The following is a 25,022-nucleotide window of genomic DNA, read 5'->3' as shown; positions in this document are numbered from 1 at the left end:
AAAGAAAACATTGAGTTATTTTTTAAATATTCCAGCAAAAGTTAACGTTAATGTGTTTCTTAGTGAAACGTTATCAGGTTGTATTTACAATTAATTCGACCCGCCCTTTTATGCTTTAAATTACTCTTACATACAGTGTTAAAAAGCGAAAGTATTCACATTCCACACGCCCATGTTACAAACCCATAATAATCGTGCAGTCCTTTAAAAAATCATGTTTTGCATTAAATTATTTGTATTTAAAAACATTTTTCAATGCCATTAAGCTAGATTAACATAACTAGAGTCATCTTATAGTCTAGTTACAGTAGAACAACTCGAAGTTACCACTAGCGCCATCTCGGAGATAGCTCGACAACTAATTCAAAGTTTAGGTCAGTTTTATCAAAGGTCACGTGTAAAGTCCAATAGGTCATAAAGCCAACAATAAAATTACAATGTTACTGATTAATTTGATAAAACATGAATTGACAACAAGAGATTACTTAAGAATTATTTAAGAGGCCTGAATTTATAACAATTGAGAAGCATTAGAGAAGGACAGTTCTCGCAAAAAAGGTAATAGTTTGAAATTAAAAAATATAAAGGAATATTACATCGTTTTTTTTACCCAGAATTAAAAAAAGTATAAACTTCATAACATGACACATAACCAATAGTTTACAGTAACACATACAAATATTAGTCATTTATATACATAAGAAACATATTGATTCAGGTGACATAGAGTTATAATAAAATAAATAAACAATAACTTGTTACTTTGAAATACTCTTTTCATTACACATTCAGAATAATATGAAATAGCTTCTTCAATAAATACCTATCTGTAATAATATTTGGGTGATTCAGCTGAAAACTTTTTGCTGTAATATCAGTAAAGAGGTTTTTGACCTTTTGCTTTGTGAAGTTTATGCTGTATGTTGATATGTCACAGTTGGATTGGTAATCACAAGGTGCTGGTTCTATCCCAACAGGAGGGAATACTAATGTGACTTTCCAAAGTTACACCACTGACCAATGGTGTTGGAAAATATGGTTTGGTGATCAGTGGTCAAGCCTTTTATATATGGGACAGAGCCTGGGATGAGTCATGCTCAGCAGAGACATATAATGAGGACCAGTATTATTATTTTTCTTTTATAAAAGTGGAAAAATAGACATGAGGTAAAAATGTCATAGGTTTGGTTACATAGATGAGCTACAGGCAAGGTATTGAGACAATTGCCACAATAATTTAATCCTCATCAGCATAAGTCCCAAGGAAAGCTAAAGAGGTGGTGAGATTGGTTTTCACAGTCATAATCTTAACTAGCCTTTTATCAACTGTTTGGGTCTACTTCCAGTCTAATCAGATGCAGTTGGTAACTTGCATTTTACAAGCCCATTTCACAGGCATGTTTGAGAGTCATAAAAAAAGACACACATGTACAAATAGACCTACAGTTGTATGTAGGTCTATTTGTAAGTAAAACATAGATTTAAAATTGAAAGTAAATGATAACATAGGTAAGGAATTATGTATTTGTTATCTCACATAATGTTTTCTAGTTGTTATGAACATAATAAAATACGTAGGTAAGAGCTGACTCGCCTCTATATTTTATTATAATAATTGTGTTATTATAGCAGTTGTGCTATTTTATACAACAGAAAGTCAACCATCAAATATCTTTTGATCTATTGATAGTGGATGATTGTTTGACTATTTTTTTAATATAAATCTTTTTGTGCAGTAAATGCAAATTCAACAATTATGTTTTGTTACAGAATGTTACCATGTTCACATTGGTTTTTCAAAGTTTCAATATTATTTGGGACATTTGACAAATTCTCTAACAAAAATTTATTAGGTATGAAAATATATTTCCTTGTATGTAATTTATTGTTGAGATTCAAAACTGTAATACTAAATTGCTCAATACTACACAACAGATTTCTGAATAGAAAAATGTGAATACTTATAGGAACTACAAACCTTCATGTATTTTAAAATATTGAATATAGGTCTGTTATCACAAAACCATCAAAAATGTACTGCCTAGCTATGATAGTCATTGTCTGGTAACATTTGACCTTCGTATATGACCCATGTGGTCAAATATATTATCAAAATCTTGGTTAAGATAGTGATACTGTTTAAAATAATGGTATTAGGTAACTGTTCATTTGTAGGACATTGTCATTGCAGAGCCTGTAAATCACAACAATGTGCACCTATGCAGCATAATATAAAGCGAGTTTGAATATTATTATTGGTACCTCCAAGATTACAAATTATTTAATTCGAAGATATATTTGGTAATTAGTAGAAGTGAAAGTTGGGTTGGAGTGTAGCCTTAGGGGCACTATGGAGCGAGGACTTAGAAAATTTTCAAAAATTTATTTTTTCGCAAAATTGAGTTTTTCTTTGCAGAATCATGTTCGCCGTGAACATAGAAACCAATTAACCTCTGGGAACCATGGGTCTACGATGCACCGTTTTCGAGATATGGGCCTTCGATTTTTTTATATGTTTTCATAAAATGATCTATAACTCGAAAAAGGTAGCTCGGATGAAAAACTTTTCGGGAAAGAAACTGTTGCTAGGATCGTCAAGCATGCGTTGATACCAAAAAACTAGCAAAAAAACGGGGGAAAAAAAACCACCTAAAAATTTTCTAAGTGGTCGACAATCTTCAGTTTGCGTATCGTTGGGGGCGCTGGACATAGAAAATTTTCGATTAAAAAAAAAAATTACGTAAATCCCTCGATTTCTTTGCAGTATACGATTAATCATGTCCATAGAAACCAATTAACCTCAGAGAACCATGGGTCTACGATGCACCGTTTTCGAGATATGGGCCTTTGAATTTTTTATATGTTTTCATAAAATGGGCTATAACTCGAAAAAGGTAGCTCGGATGAAAAACTCTTCAGGAAACAAATTGTTGCTAGGATCGTCAAGCATGCGTTGATACCAAAAAACTAGCAAAAAAACGGGGAAAAAAAACCACCTAAAAATTTTCTAAGTGGTCGACAATCTTCAGTTTGCGTATCGTTGGGGGCGCTGGACATAGAAAATTTTTGATTAAAAAAAAATTTACGTAAATCCCTCGATTTCTTTGCAGTATACGATTAATCATGTCCATAGAAACCAATTAACCTCAGAGAACCATGGGTCTACGATGCACCGTTTTCGAGATATGGGCCTTCTAATTTTTTATAATTATATTTTCATAAAATGGGCTATAACTCGAAAAAGGTAGCTCGGATGAAAAACTCTTCAGGAAACAAATTGTTGCTAGGATCGTCAAGCATGCGTTGATACCAAAAAATTAGCAAAAATGAGGAAAAAAAATTTCAACTTCCTTACATACCTACTAAAGTTACATTACCCCGAACGGAAATCAGCTACATATTGGGAACTCTCAATACTTTCTGGCGAAATAAATGCGTTTACGTGGTCGTAGTTTTTCCTGTTGTTTGTTGTTAGATTTATTTAGTTGTTGTCAGTAGATTGTAGTACTTTTTTTTATTTTTTCTTTATTTTAGAAGTATTTAGAATTTTTTAATTTTTTTAAATTTCTTATTATTATTATAGCCTGTAAGTTCATTATTATTTCTAGTTTATAAGTTTTTTATATTATTTCTTTAGGTTTAGTAGTAGTTTGTAGTAATTTATTAGTTTTAGTAGTTATTTCTGGAAAATGACTCCGTTGAGTATTATTTTAGCCAGAAATTTTAATTTGTGGAATTATGCCTCTTCGATTTCCACCGAGGAAAGGGCAATTGAAGCGGCTAGATGTTGGCTGCTTATCCCATCGCGGCCACCCAGCTGCCCGTCATGCAGGCGTCCCATGAATGCCGAACGGAATAACAATTATAAGTTGGGATTCAGGTGGCGGTGCAGGAGAACAGGCTGCAATATTATTAGGTCTCCCTTAAAGGGGACTTTCTTTGAACGCAGCAATATAACTATTTTGAATAGCCTAAGATTACTATTACATTTTTTTCGAAAAGATAAGGTGTCGCAGGCAGCCAGGGACGTAGGGGTAACCCGAAAGACGGCAATCCAAGTATATCATTACTTGCGGGAAGTGTGCGAGGTGGCCGAAGCCCATGACCGCGAAATGATCGGTGGGGATAACGATATTGTGGAGGTTGACGAAACCCACCTCTACACAAATAAATACCACAGGGGTCGGCTATTGCAACGTCAAACATGGTCCTTTGGCTGCATTAGCCGACTCACAAAAAGGATACACGTAGAACTGATCCCCAATAAAAATAGGGCAACTTTAGACCCAATCATTGCTGCAAATGTCAGACAGGACAGTTATATAATGTCCGATCAGCACCGGGCATACATGGGGGTTAATTTGAGGTTGGGTATGCGTGGACATTCAAGTGTCAATCATAGCCGTCAATTTACGGCGGGGACAATAAATATTCCTGTGGATCCTAGCCTTGGTATCCCAGTACCAGGCACTAATAATGTCCGGTGCAAAGTGCACACAAACACCATAGAGACCCATGGTTCTCTGAGGTTAATTGGTTTCTATGGACATGATTAATCGTATACTGCAAAGAAATCGAGGGATTTACGTAATTTTTTTTTTTAATCGAAAATTTTCTATGTCCAGCGCCCCCAACGATACGCAAACTGAAGATTGTCGACCACTTAGAAAATTTTTAGGTGGTTTTTTTTCCCCCGTTTTTTTGCTAGTTTTTTGGTATCAACGCATGTTTGACGATCCTAGCAACAGTTTCTTTCCCGAAAAGTTTTTCATCCGAGCTACCTTTTTCGAGTTATAGCCCATTTTATGAAAACATTAAAAAATTCGAAGGCCCATATCTCGAAAACGGTGCATCGTAGACCCATGGTTCTCAGAGGTTAATTGGTTCCTAAGGCCATGGCGAAAATGAAAATGCAAAAAAAAAAAATGAAAAAAAAAACTCGAAATTTTCTAAGTCCAAAAAATTTTTTTTTAACATTTTTTTTTTTTTTGGTTTTCTTTGCCGCTCATAGTGCCCCTAAGCATATACTCCAACTCCTACACTCCGCCCCTAAGATGACCCACTGACCGAAAGTTGACGCTAATATATGAACTAGATTCGGTGAGGCGCAATTATCTGATACAATTCAATACATTCAATAGATTACTAGTACTACTTGAACAAAGAAAATATTACCAAACTGGTATTTTAACGCTTCAAGGTTGTCAAAAAGATATTCCAAGTACCAACAGTATAAAACATGATTGTCACTTAGCGAGAAAAATTGTGCGCAGTTTACTTACCTGGTTAAAATATCTCGATAAAGGAACTTAAACACCGAAATCCAAGCTTTCTTTAAACAGTCCACGTAAACTTATCACGGGATATAACTACTGATAAGCATAGCCTGCACAACATTGAAAAATGCAAGACCATCGGGACGAAACAACAACCGAAAACATACCGAACGACTAAGAAGGAAACGTCAAACAAGGACAGAAACAATGACATATTTAGACACAAAAGGCGATAGTTGGAGCATAAGGTGGTTTACATCTCGGTCATATCCTGTACATTGGAAAGAGAAAAAACATAACTTGTTTCAAAATTTATTCCGTGATTGACGCTCCACTGAATGAAAGAGACAAAAACTAGGCAAACTTCAGTCATAGAGCAAAATCAGCTGTTAGAAACTGATATAGAGATGGGTTGTTATTATCCTGGAATTTTGTCCTACAGTCCTGAGTCCTGACCTACTGAGGGGTTACATAGCCTGAAAATGGGTCAGTTGAACATTTTCATTTACTTTTTAGATTTAAAATAAACCCCTTTAGAAGATTTTTTGTGTACTCAAAATTGGTATGTAGTGTTTGATCTAAAACTTTTATCGAAATTTGCTATGTTAGTTTGTTGTAAGACTGCTTATAAAGAAAATCTCTATTAGATATTTATTTCTTTTTTAAATAGCCAATATATATAATGAATAATATGTTTTACTTTGGAATAATTATATTTTTATTAACTTCATTCTTTAAAACAGATGAGAGAATTTGACCTAAACAAGGTAATTTTAATATTATGTACACCCAACATTTTATATGTACTTTTTTAATAATAAATAATTATTATAAAAGGTATAAAAGAAGAAGAAGGCATGTTGCGCCGATCCCAAAGAATATTTGAGATAAAGACAGAGGAATGATGATGATAAATATGATGATCTTTAATTATAATTAATTTTTAAGATTCACCTATTGCTTATCAAATCATTACTATTTCCACATAAGAAACGGTCAAGTTCAAGTTTGATTCTTTATGTTTTGTTATAACTTTTCATTAGGTACTTCATTGCAGGTCGATAGACTCTATGTAGAAAAATTATATCAGTGTAATGCTGTCACTTTGACATTCTTTAATTGCTCTGTGTTGTGCTGGTTCGTGTTTATGGGACGCTCTTGTAAATTTGGTCGTATTATACTTTGACGGACATAGATTTTAGTTTTGTTGGTTGATTTTGCTTTGCCGTTTGTCAAATAGACATCATGTTCGTAGGCCTCGCGAGTTAACGAATTGAAAATTCCCACTATTTATATTTTTAAGTTTAATAAAAACGGTATTTTCCACAAATAAGTATAAAACTATTTTCAATTCCTTGTGTTTAACAGGGTTTGTTATTCTAATAGAATAGTAGTTATAGAAGTGTTCTGTCAGTCAGTTGTTCACTTCACAACAATAACCTTTCGTCATTGTGAATAGACTAATTACGTATAATTAGTACACGAAATATATAATAACATCGACAGTGAGCAACATGGCAAAGGAAGAAGACGACGACAATTTGCCGGATAAGGATGCGGCTAAAGAATTTTATGCCCGATATGAGCCGAAAGAAATAATAGGCAGGTGAGTGAATTATTGTTGTGTATCACTAGTGTGTATCGTGATTTGTGAAGAGTTGCGCTGGTGCCAATTTTAAGGAACTACACAAGTATTTAAAGCGTCCGGGCATCAATACAAGTGTTGTTACTCATAAGTCTTCTGTCTGACCTTGAAGGTGAAATCGTTAACTTCCTGTGCTCCATCAATTTTTATATCGAATTAACAAAATGCACTCAAAATTGTTTCATTATTTCATCTATGTCCAGTGTTTTATTAGACTTTACAATATCTTAACCTTGTTAATGAGCCTTAATAAGCTTAACTATCACCCTTAACATTTACATTTTACTTGTTAAAGTATTAAATTTTTAAAGTGGTATTCTGAGTTTTAATAAACACCTTTTCCCCTACTTTTATACAGTTCTCTGTGTCAATTAAATTGAGTTTATTAAGTCTCCATCACTATTATAAGAAATCAATGGGTTTATGCTGCGGAGGCAAAAGTAACTGTAGTATCACCTTTTAAAATAAATAGGTTAAAAACTGTAGAGTTAGCCTGAGTACAGGTTTTTATGGAAACACTATTGTAACTTAAAACATATGATAACTTAGAAAATTGATTATATATAAACTATGTTGTATTATTGTATTGGTTAGTTTCCCAAACGAATTATAATAAAATGAAACATACATTGGCTTTTACTCAAATACACTGACAATACTTGAATACATTATCATGAACTCAAAATAAGTACAGAATTAACAATAATTATACTTAATACTTACTCTTACAATAAATACCTATAGTTATATTATGTCAGCATATTTTATTATTAAAATATATTATAAATTTCCAGAGGTATAAGTTCTACAGTCCGAAGATGTATAGAGAAGGAAACAGGTCGAGAATATGCGGCCAAGATCATAGACCTGAGTCAGGAGTCGCAGGATGCAGTGGACACACACATCATGAGGGACGCAACACGCCAGGAGATACACATACTGAGGATGGTGGCCGGACATCCTTATATTAGTGAGTGAGTTGTTGGATTTGTAGTAAAGGAAAGACAGAATATATTAGGACTGTTCATGTGTTCAGTCACGCAGAGCATGTGCGAGCGACCCGTGACTCTGGCGAAAGTAGAAAGGGCCCGGGGTGTTTTTAGTCAGTGGAAGTTTGACATATCCCCACGCCATGCCCTCAACGTGGGTTGAAGTCACTAGCAATTCACCTCGGAGAACAAAAATAAAAAAGGACTGTAATGTGTATTGTGTTGCATGTAGATTGGTTTTTATTTACGAAACTCTGTTGTCACTTTTTTTTAAAAGGTTTTTCTCTAATTTACTTGTAAGGTTGTAACAGATACAGAAAGATGATAAATATATAAAAGTTTATGTTATGATAGATACTGTTTGTTATTAGTTAATTTGTGAATACATGTTACATAAATAGAGATAACTTGTAACTGGATAAAGACACTCACCACACAGTACAGAAGAAATAACCATATTTTAAAGATATACAACAATAAACAAACAAACACACAAATAATTCAAATTAAAGACTTTATACCAAATAATTAAGCAGAACTAATCACCAAATCACCTGAAGTAATGTAATTTGTTTCAGTTGAGCTGCAGGATGTGTTTGAGTCGGAAACATTCATTTTCTTAGTGTTTGAGCTGTGCAAGAATGGAGAGCTGTTTGACTACCTCACGTCTGTGGTCACACTGTCCGAGAAGAAGACTAGATATATCATGAGGTGAGTGAGACTAACACTATATTTATTTAATTACTAGCTGTCCCAGCAAACAATGTACCACCTAACAGTTGATGTAGGTACTTTTTTTTGCAATTTATTCATGTTTTAAAACAGTTTAAAGCTTCCCTGGACTTCAAAAAATAGTTCAAGACTACAATTAGCCCAATCCGTACAGCCGTTCTTGAGTTTTAGCGAGAATAACGAACAGCAATTCATTTTTGTATATAAAAGAAGATAGATTTATGCACACAAACATTTTAAGCAAAATAATGAAGGGAACTGCTTGTATATTTTTATTAAGTATTAAATCTTTTCGAAGCTGAATAAACAAGTTCTTCACATATTTCAGAATTGAAGGGAAATTCCATTTTATTCCAAATTCAAGGTTGCATGTTTTGGATCACACTAATGACGTTAAGAAGGGAACAAACCAGAAGTACTAAGTATTACTTGTGTAGGTGACCTCCCCCTCTCTCCATAATCATAATTATACTTTAGTAATAAAATAGAGTAATTAAACATATAACTCTAATAGTCAATAAAATTGTTTTGATCATTGTTAACTAGCACAGGAAAAGTCTGAGTCACATCAACTTTTCCTATAGCAAAGACACCACATATTAGCATCAATGTCACTCAAAAATCGCTCTTAAGACCTTGAAATAGAGACTATATATTTGTGAAAGTTACTGCCTCTGATGGATTGACACTAAGTTCAAATAATGCAATGTGATTCAAGTCACGTGCGTATCACAATAGTAAGGTATATTGAATAAGGTCTTAACGTGTAAATAGGTACATTTATTAGCCTATTGTGAACGCACCAAACATCTCTCGTTATCTTGCATGCGTGCTTAACTTACTTCCAGTAAGTGATCAGCCTTATAATACATATAGTATGGTGAAGCTGTCAAAGCCTACTCCAGGACTTAATGTATGATCTGGAGACCTATCTCCTACGATTAAAGTAATACTAGAAGTTGTCTGCGCCTCTGTTCGCTATATATCGTAAATGATCCAACGGGATCGTAAAATCGGGATTTAAAGTATCTTATGTGTTATTACAGGTAATAAACTATCTGCGCACTGAATTTTGTTCAAATTTGTCAATAGGTTTTTGCCTGAAAGAGTAACAAACATATATCCATACTAAAAAACTTTCACGTTTATAATATTAGTCGGATAGGCAGGAAGAAATATGCCGCTCTATTCCTTACAGTGCGCTGTCTCGCTTTTACACCTGTAATAATGTTACTTTAAGACGAGTCGGTAGTAAAAGGTTAAAATAACCTAAATATAGGATGTTTTATTATTGTGCGTTGAACTAAGAAAGACCTGCTCTTAGGATAACTTTCTGATGTTATAAATAGGGTGACCATTTATCATTTCATACTCGTGAATAATAAGTAGTATCGGAATTCCTGGAAAAAATAACATGACTATTGACTATCCATTTTCTGAAACAGTATTATCGAACAGTTTATAATTTAGTTTGGTACTTTACCTGAATAATATAAATGTTAAAGGATTATGTTTGGTCATAAAGTTAAATACTGTTTTGTAGTATGCTTTTCTTATCAAATCATAATTAACGTTTAGAAATCGTGATTGCTGACAATATTACTGTGGAAATGTCAATAATAACTTATCCTACATTTTTAAAGTAAGCAATGAATGAACGAAGTATTTTTGTTATAATTAGCTCATGTAAACAGCCAACAAATTTAAAATTTGAAAGAAAAAAACCTCTGTTCGTTTTAAGAATATTTAAAAGGTCGTAAAAAGATTTAAGGCTAGAATTCGAAAGGAAAGAATTACAAAATTTCGATACTCATACAATTTTGAACGTTGTGTTATTTGTAGCGAAGTTTCATCATCTTGTTCGACAAGTTTTGGCAATTTTTAAGACGTTATAAAAGGATCCTATCTCATTGGAACGGAGAGAGTATAGTTTTTTAATTCCCTTTATTATTTGCTGTTACTTAAGCAACATTTATTAAGTTAAATTGTTACCGGTACCCTTTCATGTGTTATAAATTTCTTGTTATCAAATTGCAATATCTAATCTAGTTTCTGATTTATTGACTTACTACTGGAAAGCTGAGTTAATAATTGTAATTAATTAGATACCAACGATAAGATTTGTTAATATTATTCTCATGAATTCTCTATTGCTGTTACAGCTTAAAATAGGCAGCTTATACAGCAGCTACGTTAATTTTTACTATTGAGATAGCACCTTCTAATAAATACTGCATTAAAGATTTAATATAGGATATTACTAAATACTAGCTGACCCAGCAAACGTTGTTTTGCCGAATATTATTTTCTAGTTGTATGTATTATTAATGCCACATTATAAAAAATTAAAAACAAAACATTTCGTCCAAAAAATAAAATATTTTTTTTAGTGTGAGCAACTCTTAACACTTACGGGTATGAAAAATAGATGTTGTTCTATTCTCAGACCTACCCAATATGTAAATAATATACAAAATTTCATAAAAGTCGGTCGAACCGTTTCGGAGGAGTACGGTAACTAACATCGTGACACGGGAATTTTATATATTAGAAAGAAAATTAAGTGAAGTGCAGTATTTGTGATAAATCTATGTTAAAAAATCGGTCAATTGCGACTATGCCACTCGAGGATTCTATACAAAGAAAAACAATCAATGTGTAATATATATATTATATTATATATTATAAATTAGTCTTCCATCAAATTTATGACAGTACCAAACGTTCTCGACCCTCGATTATTATTTTTATTATAGTTGTGAGAGCAGCAACAAAAAAATATATTAGGGTTCATGAGATCAGCCCGTTGACTGACGGTCACTACGTACCCCCATATAAACCACAGGGTAAAAAAATAAAAAAGACAACTTAATGATCAGCTTAAAAGTACACTCTCCATGCCATGTATGTAAATGCTATTTATGGAATATGAGTTAGACCGTGTCATGGCGGCTTTGGTAGTGCGATAAGTCCTACCCATAATAACTAATAAATACCCAAGGGTATTCATTATGCATTGTAGAGGTATGGGTCGCATTTATCTTTAAACTACCTTATGCACATCGTTTCCTGGTACCATCAACGTTTAATCTACAGCTTATCAGTTAATTATATAATTTGTGATAATCCATTTATCGATGTATCCTCGCATTGTGTTATCAAGAGGATATTCTTAATGTTCGAGAGTTAAATCCTTCTATCTTCTTCCGCCCTGGTACGCAAGAAAAGCAACTGAGCATCGATGTACCTTAAAATACAAAAAAAAACCGTTAAGACGACGTTCTTACACGCGAATTTATTGTATAAAAAAACATGGTCACCCATCAAGTTATGACCGTCCCAACCGTTACTTAACATTATTTTTTAAAGCGATACATACATAGTACATTCTATATTTCATTTAACACAGAATAAAAAAAAATATCTCCAAACATGAAACTACACTAAACTGTAAACCAAATACAAATAAATCTAAGTGATAAACCTACTTATCACAAAATAGTTTTTGTGGTCGAATATCGGATAAATAATCAGTATTACCATGTTCACAATCTGTATCTCAGCAACAAGGCTAATCTATTAAATATTATTCAAAATAAGGCCTTCGCTCTAACACTTTGTTTTTAAGTGTTGACAACATTGACCTATTTATGGCCAGTTATTTCTGGTGGAATAATACAAATCTAAATCCGTTAATAGGCTATCGTCATGACGATACTTAAAATAATTAGTAGATATTATTTTTATACACTTATTTGCGGGAATTTTTGAAATTATTTTTATTGCGAACATTTCCTTTGTTTTAAAGCTTATGGGCTTAACTTTGCGTTAAAGTATAGTTCTATAAGAGCTAACGCTTTTTAAAAATAGCCTATTTAACTGAATTACTTTAGACCAAAAACTGATCCTAAGTTGATTTGCGATCTGGGGTAGAATAATCAATTTTCCGGATTTTTTTTCGGCCGTTTGCTATTCTAATCATGACATAAAACAGATCAATGTTATTTGATAATGAAAAAAAGGTGTCCCATATTTAAAAGGTCCCATTTTAAAGGTTAGGAAACCCCGAAAGGTCAATATATATACATATGTTAAATGAGCCCTACATAAAAAGGGTCAAACGTGAAATTAATTACTATTTTTAACATGAAAATGTCATGTTTCTAATTCTGGTATCATGCTCTATAATCTTTTAGTTATCATTCAAAGAAGGTGATCTATAAAATAGGATTAATCTAATTCACAGATTGTTGTGTCTAACCTGTTAACCTGGTGATTAGATGTTATCAATTTTAGACTTTCTGACACGGAAAGGAATTTACTGATAGCCACCTCCGGTTTCTGAACGCCTGGTTAATTTAGCATCCTGGTCTAATGTCCAATCTTCAGTACCCAAAAATATTTATCTGTTGCTTTCATATTTACATAATACTAGTTGTTTCAGCAAACGTTGTTTTGCCATACAAAAGAGGATTAACAAAAGTGCTGCTTTGAAAAATAGATGCTGTCTGATTCTCAGACCTATTCAATATGCATACAAAATGTCATGACAATCGGTCAAGCCGTTGCCAAACGCATTCAACACCTGTTTACACATCGTTTATTGTAATGTAGATCTCATTCAAAATGAATTACATATAAGTTGATTTACCTTTCATCTAGTTCTTTAATAAGATTTTCGATATAATTCTATTCATTTCAAATGCTCTGTAAGTATGTTGGTAAGATACAAAAATATATCACAATTATACTACTATTATTGCACTGAAACAAGGACGAATCCGTATTACGAAAATAGATACCTCGTTACAATGGCCGCTCTTATCGCTAATAGCTATTTCTAACACAATCCTAGAGTGGACAAGATAATGTGGAAAACATTGGAAAATATATCATCATTGTCACTTTAATTTATTTTATAGTTTTAATATACCCATTAGAGTGGGCTGCTGAGGTTTTCAGTAGACAGTCTCCTCTTTTAAAATAAGCTAAATCCAATATAGCTGAGAAAAGTGTTTTTATTTTATTTTTATCTATCTTTCACGATTTACAACATGTCGGATATCGGAGACATGCGTTACCTCGTGAACTAGAAGGTATATTTGGACAAGTTTCTGTCAGTCTATCTGTTATAATTAATGAGCAAACATTTGTAAATGGAATTAATTGAATCTCTACCCAGTTGCCCGGAATTCATCCCACTATACCGAAACTATTTATTGTGTAATTTAATGACAGCGATTTACAAATTATAAGGAATCGTTAACCTCCCACGTAATAGTTTATTGTGGTTTATTGCTATACAAAAGTACGTAATTGTAATCTTTAGCGTTTACCAACGATGGCTAATTATAGCCGGCTTACTATGTAGGTGGTATGCGGGTGTAATGCTAATGACTATTGTGACCTATATTACTAAATGTTTCACAAAAAATACTTTATTTTTTCTTTTGTTTATAGTTCATAGGACATAGTAAAATCAACTTTATTCCTTCGAAATAGCGTTAATATTATGAAAATGTTGTTCTGTTTTGTGTTAAGATGCATTGATATTGGGTTGATGTTTATATGATGTTCCCCTACTTGCGTCTATTGTGTGATTGATTGACGTTTTATGCGTAGTATCTTAAGACAGTGTAAGAAATGAATAATTAATTATGCTATTGGATCAGGGCCCCAATTCTGCTATTTACAATGGCCGATGAATGAATGAAAATGACACTTTTCGTATTATCTTAAGCATTTTCCCTACACAATAATTGGAAATTCAGTGCGGGACGGTACACTCAAGGTTAATACAATTAAGTTCAAATTATTGTATTGGCAAAATACTTAAGAGAAAAGGAATAATTTCAAATTTAATTATATTGCCATTCATTCATCGGCGATTGTAAAATAGCAGAATCGGGACCCAGGTGTTATAACATTTTCAGTGTTTAATTACGCCAATAAATCTGCCAAAAGATCTGTTTAAAATAGTCGGTTAAAAATGTTGATATGGTTTAAGAAACTAACAATAATTTCACCATGAACTCTTTTCGTGAGGTTACATGTTATCAAGAATAATTAACGTGTTGTGGTTATTTGTACAATTTTTCTTATCTTATTACACGTAAATGAGTAAATTGACCCCACGAAGTTTGTCAATATCCTTTTTAGTGCCTACCTATAAGTAGGCGGGGCTCCTACGTCATCGTCCTAAATGAATTACTAGCGATATCTAATAAAACATTGACCCTTTTACAAAGTCCATTCGAAACAGTGTTTGTAATGTAAATAACATTTCGTATAATTCTAATTATTTTATCTGTGGGAATGCGTAAGCACTGCGCAGATAAACGCTCGGATTCGCGTAAAATACACTCTAGTGGCTAAGTGTTAACCTAGTGTAGAGTAAGCTCTTGCCGTGTCATACTGCCCTGGTACTTAGTGAACAATAGTGGTTATTTAAATTGTTTATTTATTTTATAAAATGGCTCTTAGCGTGTTCTTCAAGCATGACTATGAGGAGAAATTCCTGAAACAGACGGAAATTATCGCGTGTGTTGAGTTTGTTGTTAATTATTACAATTTAGTTTTAGAAGCTTTATTTTGTAATTGTTTGAGGTAAAGTTGTGCTGTTTATTTATTTAAATTTCCAACTATAATATAATTATAAATAAATAGTTACTACTTGCACACTTGCAGTGAATATTGGTTTTATATTGATACAAGCTGACCCAGCAAACGTTGTTTTGCCGAATATATTTTTTTTATGGCAAATTATAAAAAAATAAAAACAAACAATTTCGTCCAAAAAATATTTTTTTTTTAGTGTGAGCTACCCTTATTTGGGGTTAAGGGTTTGAAAAATAGATGTTGTTCTATTCTCAGACCTACCCAATATGTGCACAAAATTTAATAAAAATCGGTCGAACCGTTTCGGAGGTCTACGGTTACTATCATCGTGACATGGGAATTTTATATATTACATATTTTCAAATCTGAATTATATTTTCGGAATTCCCTTTCTTGTAGTTAGTTATTCTTTAGAGATTTGCTTCTATTTAATGAATGAATAATGTGGTTCTATTAGTGTATGTATGTATGTATTTATTGTAAATCATTAAGCTTTTCTAGTTAGCTTACCATGAAGTTGTTAATTTTAACGTGTCCAACTTATTTCTTATTTCAACTTAACTGAATATTTATTACAATCTTAGATCAGTTAGTTACACGCACACTTAGTTGCCGTAGATAACATAATTATTTTTAAAACAATTATTAATTCTTATAAGTAGGTAGCGTGCTGCACGTAACGCCTAAAATACAAACAGTAATAATTAGTAATTTAATAACCCACTAAAATAATATAGGCATAGGTAACAAGTACCAAGGCAACATGACTTATAAGAGATTATTAATTTTCAGGCAAGTGTTGGAGGGTGTTCGGCATGTGCACAGCAAGTGCATCGTCCACCGCGATCTGAAGCCAGAGAACATCCTGCTTGACGACCAGCTCAACGTCAAGATCACAGACTTCGGCTTCGCGAAGGTGCTTAAAGATGGAGAGAAGTTATTTGGTTAGTGTGTTTAATTCAAGTTACTAGGAAAAGGGACAAAGTTTTATGGTTTAAGTATGATCACTATCATCCCAAAATATTTGTTGAACGAAACTTGGGTAATTTTGTACACTTACAAGTCTTTTCAAGCAATCATCATGATTTTTCTATTATTTGGTTTACATAGATACATACAAATCAAGATCGATTCTATTTAGTTATAGTATCTAGTTTAGTTTTAGAATCTACATATCACCTGTCAACCTAAAATTTATCACAAAAAAATCCTTAAATGGAAATTGCGTAACAATAGCTTTATAAACCTTACATGCAACATTGAGATCCGGTGCATATAGCCGTGTCACGGTCCGCCAACCAGCCTAGCTGACATCTTATGTTACATAGGATCTGGTTGTACAACAATGCACAGTTTCCCTCGCCAACAAAACCTATTGTTCACGGTACTCTCGCTAAACTGCGGCCATTTCTTATCTCCTGGTACATCAATCTGTTTGGTAGCTTTAATTTGCATTGTAATAAGATTGATTCAGACAGAACCAACATTAATAGTAAAGCATCTATTTCCACAATCATCAATGGTCTTTCATTTTTTATGATCAATCTTTTTATATTTAATTTTTTTTACTTAAGTATTCATTTAGTATCAATTCGCATTCTTCATGATTTTATTGCTGAAGTTTTATCACATCGCCAATATTATAAATGCGAAAGTATGTGAGTTTTTATGTTTGTTACCTCTTCACGCCCAAAATGGTTGACCGATTTCGATGAAATTTGAGATGGTAGCTGACCACACATAAGCTACTTTAATCCAACTTTGTTATAGGAGTGTTATGTTTATGCCGCTATCACTAAATAATTCTATTTCTATCTACATTTCAGAGTTGTGTGGCACGCCGGGTTATCTTGCACCAGAGACGCTCAAAGCCAACATGTTCGACGACGCTCCAGGTTACGGAAAGGAAGTTGACATGTAAGTAGAATCATCCCATAATTTTTGCAGTACTTCAGTGAAATATTATTTTATTATCTGTATCCCAGAGTAGGTAACATGATCTTTTTAAGACAAAGGCACCGCTTTACAAAGTATAGTATACCGTTTTGCTTTCCCAATGGCAGAGGTCTTATTTTCAAAGAGCGAAGTGCAGGTTTCAAATTTTAGACTCAATATTGAACCTGTATCTGTATTTTGTAGACAATGTTTGTTAATACCTAATTATGAATAAGTCCCGTCGAATTTATTTGGTTGCAAAAACTGCTAAATAAAACTTAATCAATTTATAAATAAGTTATACAATTTAATATAAAATAGAGTGTCTTAAAAGTTAGATCACAATAACATTTGATACACTGACACTTTCACAACAGTATTTCATATCATACGTCTGTTTTTAAGTTGATTCCTTTCATTATTTTATTTTAAATCTACGCATATCATATTCTTTGTTTCGTTAAGTATCTTTGACGAGTCGTTTCACTCGAATGCACGTGTTTCTTAACATTATATTAAATGAATTCGATTGCATAATTAATTGCTTGTAAAACATATGGTTGGTCTAAACAACGCTAACTTTTGACCTGACTTATATATATAATATAAGTATAATAATATTATAAGTATATTGGACTGTTTTATCAGTGATCCGGTTATCTTATATAGTCATCAATATTACGACTGTTTGTGAATTATTTTATTGTTACTTTTATGTTGCGTCTAGACACCGTAAATGTTATGCGGATGGGAACATGCTTATTATGTCATTAAAATATTTAGATTGCCGAATAAAATACGTAACGTATATATTTAAAACTGTACTCCATACTGAAGGCATAGGACCTATGAGAGTGTCCAGCAGTCTGCGATAGTCGTGCGTTGATTATGTTTTAAAGATAGGATTGAAATTAGTTGCTTTTAAAGGGCGTTTTGTGATTAGTCTAAAAGCAGACATTGATTACGTATTTCACCAGATTATTATTAAACCAAAACATTTATAAGCATACAGAAAATGTTTCAACTACTTTCTATTTCTTAAGAGACTGGACTAGCATTTCTAATCAGTTTGTTATTATAATTTCAGATGGGCTTGCGGTGTCATCATGTTTACATTGTAAGTGACCACTTTAATCAAAACTTAAAAAAATAAAGATTTATATTCAATCCGTATAGGCTGGTTCCAACTGTTCCAAGTGCCCCAGGATAGAAAATCGGGGAAAGAATTGGGGTAGGCCTTTGCCCAGCTGTGGGCCACAACGGGCTAGATAAAAAAAATGTTATCAAGAAGAACCTGTGCAATGTTATGGCCAATGCTGTCATTGTGGCAAAGTTCTGGGGCTTACCGTCTTTAAGTTACGCAGTTGTAGAGAGAGTTGCCGCTCTACGCCGATTTTTGCGTTCTCGCTCATAACTGCAATACACTCAGCTGTAGCCCTTAACCAATAAAATATTATTTTCAATATTACCAAGGAATACATTGCAAAAAAATAAATAGCAATACTTTAAGCTTACAGAAAATAATATGACCATGTTAAACTTACATGATATATTAATACTTTCAGGTTGGTCGGTTGCCCGCCGTTCTGGCATCGGAAACAGATGGTGATGTTACGGAACATCATGGAGGGGAAGTACTCCTTCACCAGTCCGGAGTGGGCTGATATTTCAGGTATGTATACCTAGGTTTTTCTTGTATACATGCAGTGGGCTAACATAGTGATCCATGATCAAACTTTCCCTATGGGTAAAGGCCTGTTTATTGTAATGGGAAAGCTATAATACATTGATTGATTTGTTTATTTATTACATTTTGCTAGACTGACCTAAAAAGTGATTTGTCGTTTATAATTAGCATTATAATCCTACTAGCTTAGGACCACGGCATCTTCCGTGCCTATGTTGATTATGGCTAAAAAATAACCAAATATTGTTTAGACGACTGGGCGTGATAAAATTAACTTTCATTAAAAACTTTCTTCTTTATAATATTGGAGTTATACTATTTTATCTATTAATTAGTATTTTGAATAAACATGTAAATTTATCAATATATGCTTCATAAAAATGTACTAATAAAACTTTTATAAATTGTTATAACTTACTTAGAGAAATGTGTTTGCTATTCTTTACCTATCTTATTGTACAGCTAACTTTAAGGCCAGTCTGTCTTCTCACCTTTTGATATAATTAAGATACAACTTCAATAGAGAAGATGGCTGGAAGATATCACCTACTTGGGACCCAATAATACAAAAACTCAAGGCTAAACCCAAGAGCAGCGCTGCAAGACATCACGACACAGTGAGCTCATACTGCGTAGGTCGGACCACAAATAATTAATTACAATATGAAGGTAGGACGAGCAAAATCTTCTGTCAAGACGAACACCATCTCAGTCTGCCCATGACCATGATACCTGCAAAGGTGTCGAACGTCGGGAACTAAAATCAAACCGCGATAAAATCCGTAAAAGTAGTTTCATTTCATACAACTAACTACCTTAATTTTCTATGTATTACAGATGATCCAAAAGATCTTATCAGGCGGCTACTGGTGGTAGAACCGAAAGAACGGATTGATATAAACGAAACGCTCAACCATCCATTCTTCAACACTGTCGTGAGTTACTCTATCATTTTATGCTGCCCTAGTACTCATTTTGATGTACTACTTATTTACTTTGGATATAAATGGATAATTATTTAATAGCAGCTATTTTTTCATTTGCCATTTTAATTATTTTCCAGTTAGTCGATTGCGTTACGTATAGTCGACTAAATAAATACTTTGCTTCCTTTTAATTCTTCTGCCTAAACTGCTCTTATTAAAAGCTTGTTTGACTAATTAAGAATCATAAATACTTCTGCAGTTGTTGATAATTTTCGTATTTTAATATTGAGTTTTCTTTTTGCACTTATGCAGTGCATGACGCACTGTAAAAGCTTTGTTCTTATTATTTTGCATGTTATGTGCTCCTAGTAATATAGTATACATCATACAAAAAAAACTTTAAAACAACCTTTTTGATAAAATATTACAAAAATCATACAAGTCTTCTTTTCAAAGTCATTATACTAGGAGCACATAACTGAAAGCGATTATGTTGATACACAATACAAGTCGTACATATTTCTGCGCCCCTGGTAGTTGTGGGACCAAGACATGACGCCGCTCAAGAAGTCGTTGTCGAGCACCAGCCGCCGGATGTCTAGGATCGACCAGTTGACTATGGTAATCATTGTGACTAATTTATAACCCTGGGTAAATAGTTATGACGAGATTGCAACCTTCTTGGACCGATGCTAACCATAAAGGTTTTATTTACTTTAAATACGGGGAAAATTTGAATTGCATGTTAATTATACATACCTAAACAAAAAAAAAATCTTGTGTGATCATAAAATTTGGTTCATAATAAAACATGGGTTTCTATAAAATAGCGTCATATCTGTTAATTTTACTCGTGTGAAAAACTATGATAAATTTCTCTGCAAATTACTAAACTCCCTTAGCTTTATAATCTTACTTGTCTATTCTTCGATATAATAGTTGTTAATTTTTACGTTTTCAATGTTTATTCGTTTGTGATAATAGTTTTAATATTTTGGGGTACCCTATATCTGTCGTAACACACATTGACACAAGAACATTTAGTTTACACATATACTCAAACTAATGCTTATTTAAGCCTGCACTAGATTTGCATGTGTGCATGTTTCCTGACTCGTTTTATCATTTTCGATTATTTTTGTACCAATTTCCTTGTGTATTTGTTCTTATTTTTGTGTTAAATTAGTAGTTTAGTGATTTTTTTAGCAATAGACGCTGGAGAATACATGTACGTTGATGTGGATAATGATGATATTCTTATTTAGGTTTGGAAAATCGTTATTTTATTCGATACCTGTCCTAAAATGTATGTATCCCAGACCTTACATTTGCTGAACCTATAGCTTTGCTGTATTGTAACCCCGCCAAATCCGCTGCTAGGTCTCGTTTAAATTTCACTGAGAAGAGTGAGAAGCCCGTATAATATCGCCTTGGAAATATCGTAAGTATGGTTCAATGAAGAGAAGAAAAAATCAATCAAGCGACAAGAAAGAATCAAACGACTTCAAGGTCAACTGCTGTACCTAAGTCTCCCCCTCCCCCCCACCCAAGCAATTTATCATCATTTGAATCCCTATTCCATATTTCCCGAGGTCCTAAACCCTGAAATCCTTCGTCCTCACTAAGCAACACCATATAGCGTCGCCATAATAACCCACACTCTTATGCGACAGGCCATAAAGAGCGGCGGGTTCAACGCGCGCGGCAAGCTGCGCGTGTGCGTGCTGAGCGTGCGCGCGGCCGTGCGCCTGCGCCGCCTGCCGCACACCAACACGCGCGCGCTGCCGCTGGCCGACGCGCTCAGGGACCCCTACACCATGCGCGTGCTCAGGAAGGTACGACACGGGAACGCGAATAGTGAGCGACTAACCTACAGCGGAAAGCCTGTGCCTAGCAGGGAGCGTCTTGTATTTAAAAGTAAAGACGAAATTTCTAAGAATTCGGGCGGTTAAGTCGATGGAGGACTGCCGTATCCAAACGCTTAGGATTTTATCTCTAAACAAAAGGATTAGGCTTCGTGAACGAAGCATTGCCTGCCACACAAAAATAACACCTGTTATTATGCCACTATGATAGCGATATACGTAACGATACGTTGCAAGTTTGGCATGAATAGACACTATGTGCCTAACTAAAATGATTAAAAAACTGATAAATTTTCATCATCCCGAAAAAGTTAATTATTAACCCATAAATGTACCAATTTTTCAGGTAATAGACGGTTGCGCGTTCCGCGTGTACGGGCACTGGGTGAAGAAGGGCGAGGGTCAGAACCGCGCCGCGCTGTTCGAGAACACGCCCAAGACCGAGCTGAAGAGCTTGTACGTGAGCAACCTCAGCCGATAGCGCCGCCCGAGCTGTCGGGACGACATACTTGCCGTTGCTGCCATCCTGGTAACCTGGTGAGCTTCTAGTCATCTACTTTCTAATATTAATCAAAATATACAGAGATTTCAGAAATTCTAGAGTTCCAAGAAATGGTTATTAATTCAATACCAAAAGTGGTATAAATATTCACTCTAACGAGACTCTTGTGGGCTTCCACTAAAAAAAGAACTTAGTTGCCAGTAATAACCGTGTTTGGTGAATTAAGTTAAAATCGGCAATAAAACCATACTTTAGCTATAACGAATTTACTACTCATTATTTGAACAAGAAAATTCCTAAGCATTTTCTAAAATAAACACGTTCGTTATTCCCAGGAGCTCCTCACGTACCAGGATAGCAGAATATTTGAAGACGTGATCTTCGGCCAAACAAACAAGCGAGACGCCGCGTACCCACGAGTGATGTAGGTTAGTCGTAGATAGACAGTACGTAGTAACACACTACATTAGTAATCTAGTTCAATTGTCAACCTGTATTTGTACGACTGTGGCAGATCAGCCCACTCCTTACGTTTAGCTAACGTAAAATAGTGTTTATATTATTCATTATAATATAGTACAAGAGTGAAAGTTCTCGCAATATGTCGCTGTGACGAAATGACGAATTATTATGTTATTTCTTGTTTAGTTAATTGTTTTCTCACTATTTTAAGGTCCACATTAGATTTAATCTAGTATTATTTATGCCCTGTATAATATTGATCAAATTAGTTCTTCATTCATTTGTAAAATTAAAAGAAATTGTTTATTTGAGTCATTTAAGGTACGAAAGTAGAAATCGAGATGTGTTGAACAATAGCAATAAAATTGTGACTTATTTGTTGTAGCTACACAAGCTATGCAATTATGTAGACTCACAATGAGGTGCCTTCCTTACTTGGTGCGAGAAAATATATCGTTTTAAGATATTTAATTTAAAAAATATAAAATGTGTTTCGTGAAGAAATGTTGTAAACTTACAATCAATATTCTGACCAAATTATATCAACGGAATTGATAAATATCTACAAGTTACTGCTAAGAAATAATGTTTTTGGCAACTTAATAGTCTTAGAATATTTCATATTTAAAGTGTAACGCTATGTTAGTACATCATTATTTAAGATCTTTTAAAGCCTCACCGAAATCTAAACTTCTTTATTTCATGTAATTTGTAAAACACTAAGCAAAAGTGAGATTTTTAGACAGAGACTAGACGCAGCTATCATCGATATCAAAGCATGAATGCTTATAAAAACCGAACACCTTGTAAAATAAATATGTTAACAATAACCTAAAAATCATACTATATACGACACAAGAAATAATACGCTCTAAATAATAATTATAAAATTTATTTCAGCTATACACGTGTCCTAATTATTATGTATGCTATGAAATTCATTTAAAACAATATGTATTTTTGATCTTAACACATTTTATCAATCAAACGAGTGTGTCCATAACTCATTTAGGTATACATTTAACAATTTTTTCCTTGAATATAAATCCTGTATGCTTATTTAAATCGGCCAAGAGTAAAAAAAAAACACGGTAAATTAAATTGATATTCATTTTGTCATTTTTATCCTATACCTAATATTTTTTGACATATTATTAACATTAAAATAAGCAAGAACAGAATGTATCAGTATGTGTCCAGTACGAGAATATTTGTAATTTATAGACAGAAGGGTTAATCCATCAGAAATAATCGGAATGCCCTTCAACTTGCTGTTAACCTGGTCCCATTTTCCATGGAACAAAAAATATTTTAAAGAGAATTATTCTAGTTTATTTGCAGAATTCATATGGATATGAAAACAGGATTATTTGGCATTTTCACTGAACTTGAATCCAATGATTTTACTCAATATTTATTATACCTAGTTATAAGTAGGTAATAGTCTTGTGTTAAGAATGTTATTTTGTGATAATTTATGTTTCAGACACGTCAAAAACAGCTTGATTATCACAATCCATGTTATTATCTTCCTTATAGCGAAATAAATTTATTGAAACAATATTTTGTGTGTGGTTTTGTGATTTTTCCTCCCACCTTTACCGTATCCTGTTACGAAGTAGGGACAACCATCCTATAGCTGACTTTCTAGTTTTTCATAAACACTAAAATTTAGCTTTGTCAGCAATCGACACCCCTGCAATCATTCCCCTTGTCATTTAAACAATTTATTTGGGTTATCATCAAGTTCTATTGGGTCTTACCTCGCATAGAAAACGGCACAAAAATAAATCAGCAATCATTAGAAAAAAAATATATTTTAATAATTAATTTAAAAAAAAATGTTAGGTATGTAGATATCTGAATTGTTTACCTATGCATATGCATAACTTTCTCTTTGATTCATATCAATTCAATATCACTATAATAATAACAAAAATTGTTCCCCTCTACAAACCCACTGCCGCGTGGATAGAGTAGTATCTCTCTATCTCATGTTGGGTATTTATTTTGTGTTGTCGTTTCATGGACTTGCACAACTGTTTCTTTGTCCCTAACTAACTGTATAAGAAAGCATATTGTAAACAAGTGGTCCCCAAAGTTGTAACTGTTGTAGCTCACACTAAACCGAATCTTTGTTAGCCGAAGTAGTGAATGAAAAGGTTTTGTTGTCCCTTCCGCGAAAACATTACTATTATACTATCGCACTATTTACATAACAAAACAAACGATTCTAAAGGTACAAAAATATAACGCAAAAAGTCGGAAACTTATACATTTGCAATGATCCTAACAATTTGGTATTACCGCGTTTACCGAGGAAGTGAAAGTCGGCCGGAGAAACACACGTGCGCACCTCTTACACAGCTTACCGAGCACAAAGTA

The 25,022-nt window shown here is 33.5% G+C and overlaps 2 protein-coding genes across 2 annotated transcripts in view; one reads left to right on the top strand and one right to left on the bottom strand.

The window, feature by feature from the left end:
• The window catches only part of LOC113503028 (myotubularin-related protein 4), a 77,341-nt gene extending 71,863 nt beyond the window's left edge, over nt 1-5,478 (bottom strand). The window contains exon 1 of the mRNA XM_026884816.1: nt 5,283-5,478. The gene's annotated coding sequence lies outside the window, so the exon portion shown is untranslated. The remainder of the gene's footprint in view (nt 1-5,282) is intronic.
• Nucleotides 5,479-6,446: 968 nt separating this feature from the next.
• On the top strand, nt 6,447-24,200 carry LOC113503033 (phosphorylase b kinase gamma catalytic chain, skeletal muscle/heart isoform). The gene is made up of 12 exons (XM_026884825.1): nt 6,447-6,882; nt 7,716-7,891; nt 8,489-8,621; nt 16,053-16,204; nt 17,087-17,177; nt 18,283-18,312; nt 18,761-18,867; nt 19,720-19,817; nt 20,346-20,429; nt 21,482-21,643; nt 22,020-22,210; nt 22,511-24,200. The coding sequence occupies exons 1-11, from the start codon at nt 6,791-6,793 to the stop codon at nt 22,152-22,154; spliced, it is 1,260 nt and encodes a 419-aa protein (XP_026740626.1). The 5' UTR covers nt 6,447-6,790; the 3' UTR covers nt 22,155-22,210; nt 22,511-24,200.
• The last annotated feature ends 822 nt before the right edge of the window (nt 24,201-25,022 follow it).

The sequence above is a fragment of the Trichoplusia ni genome, chromosome 18 (genome assembly GCF_003590095.1).
Source record: "Trichoplusia ni isolate ovarian cell line Hi5 chromosome 18, tn1, whole genome shotgun sequence".
Taxonomy (NCBI): domain Eukaryota; kingdom Metazoa; phylum Arthropoda; class Insecta; order Lepidoptera; family Noctuidae; genus Trichoplusia; species Trichoplusia ni.
Note: the sequence above shows the minus strand (reverse complement) of the source record. Positions and strands in the feature narration are given on the sequence as shown.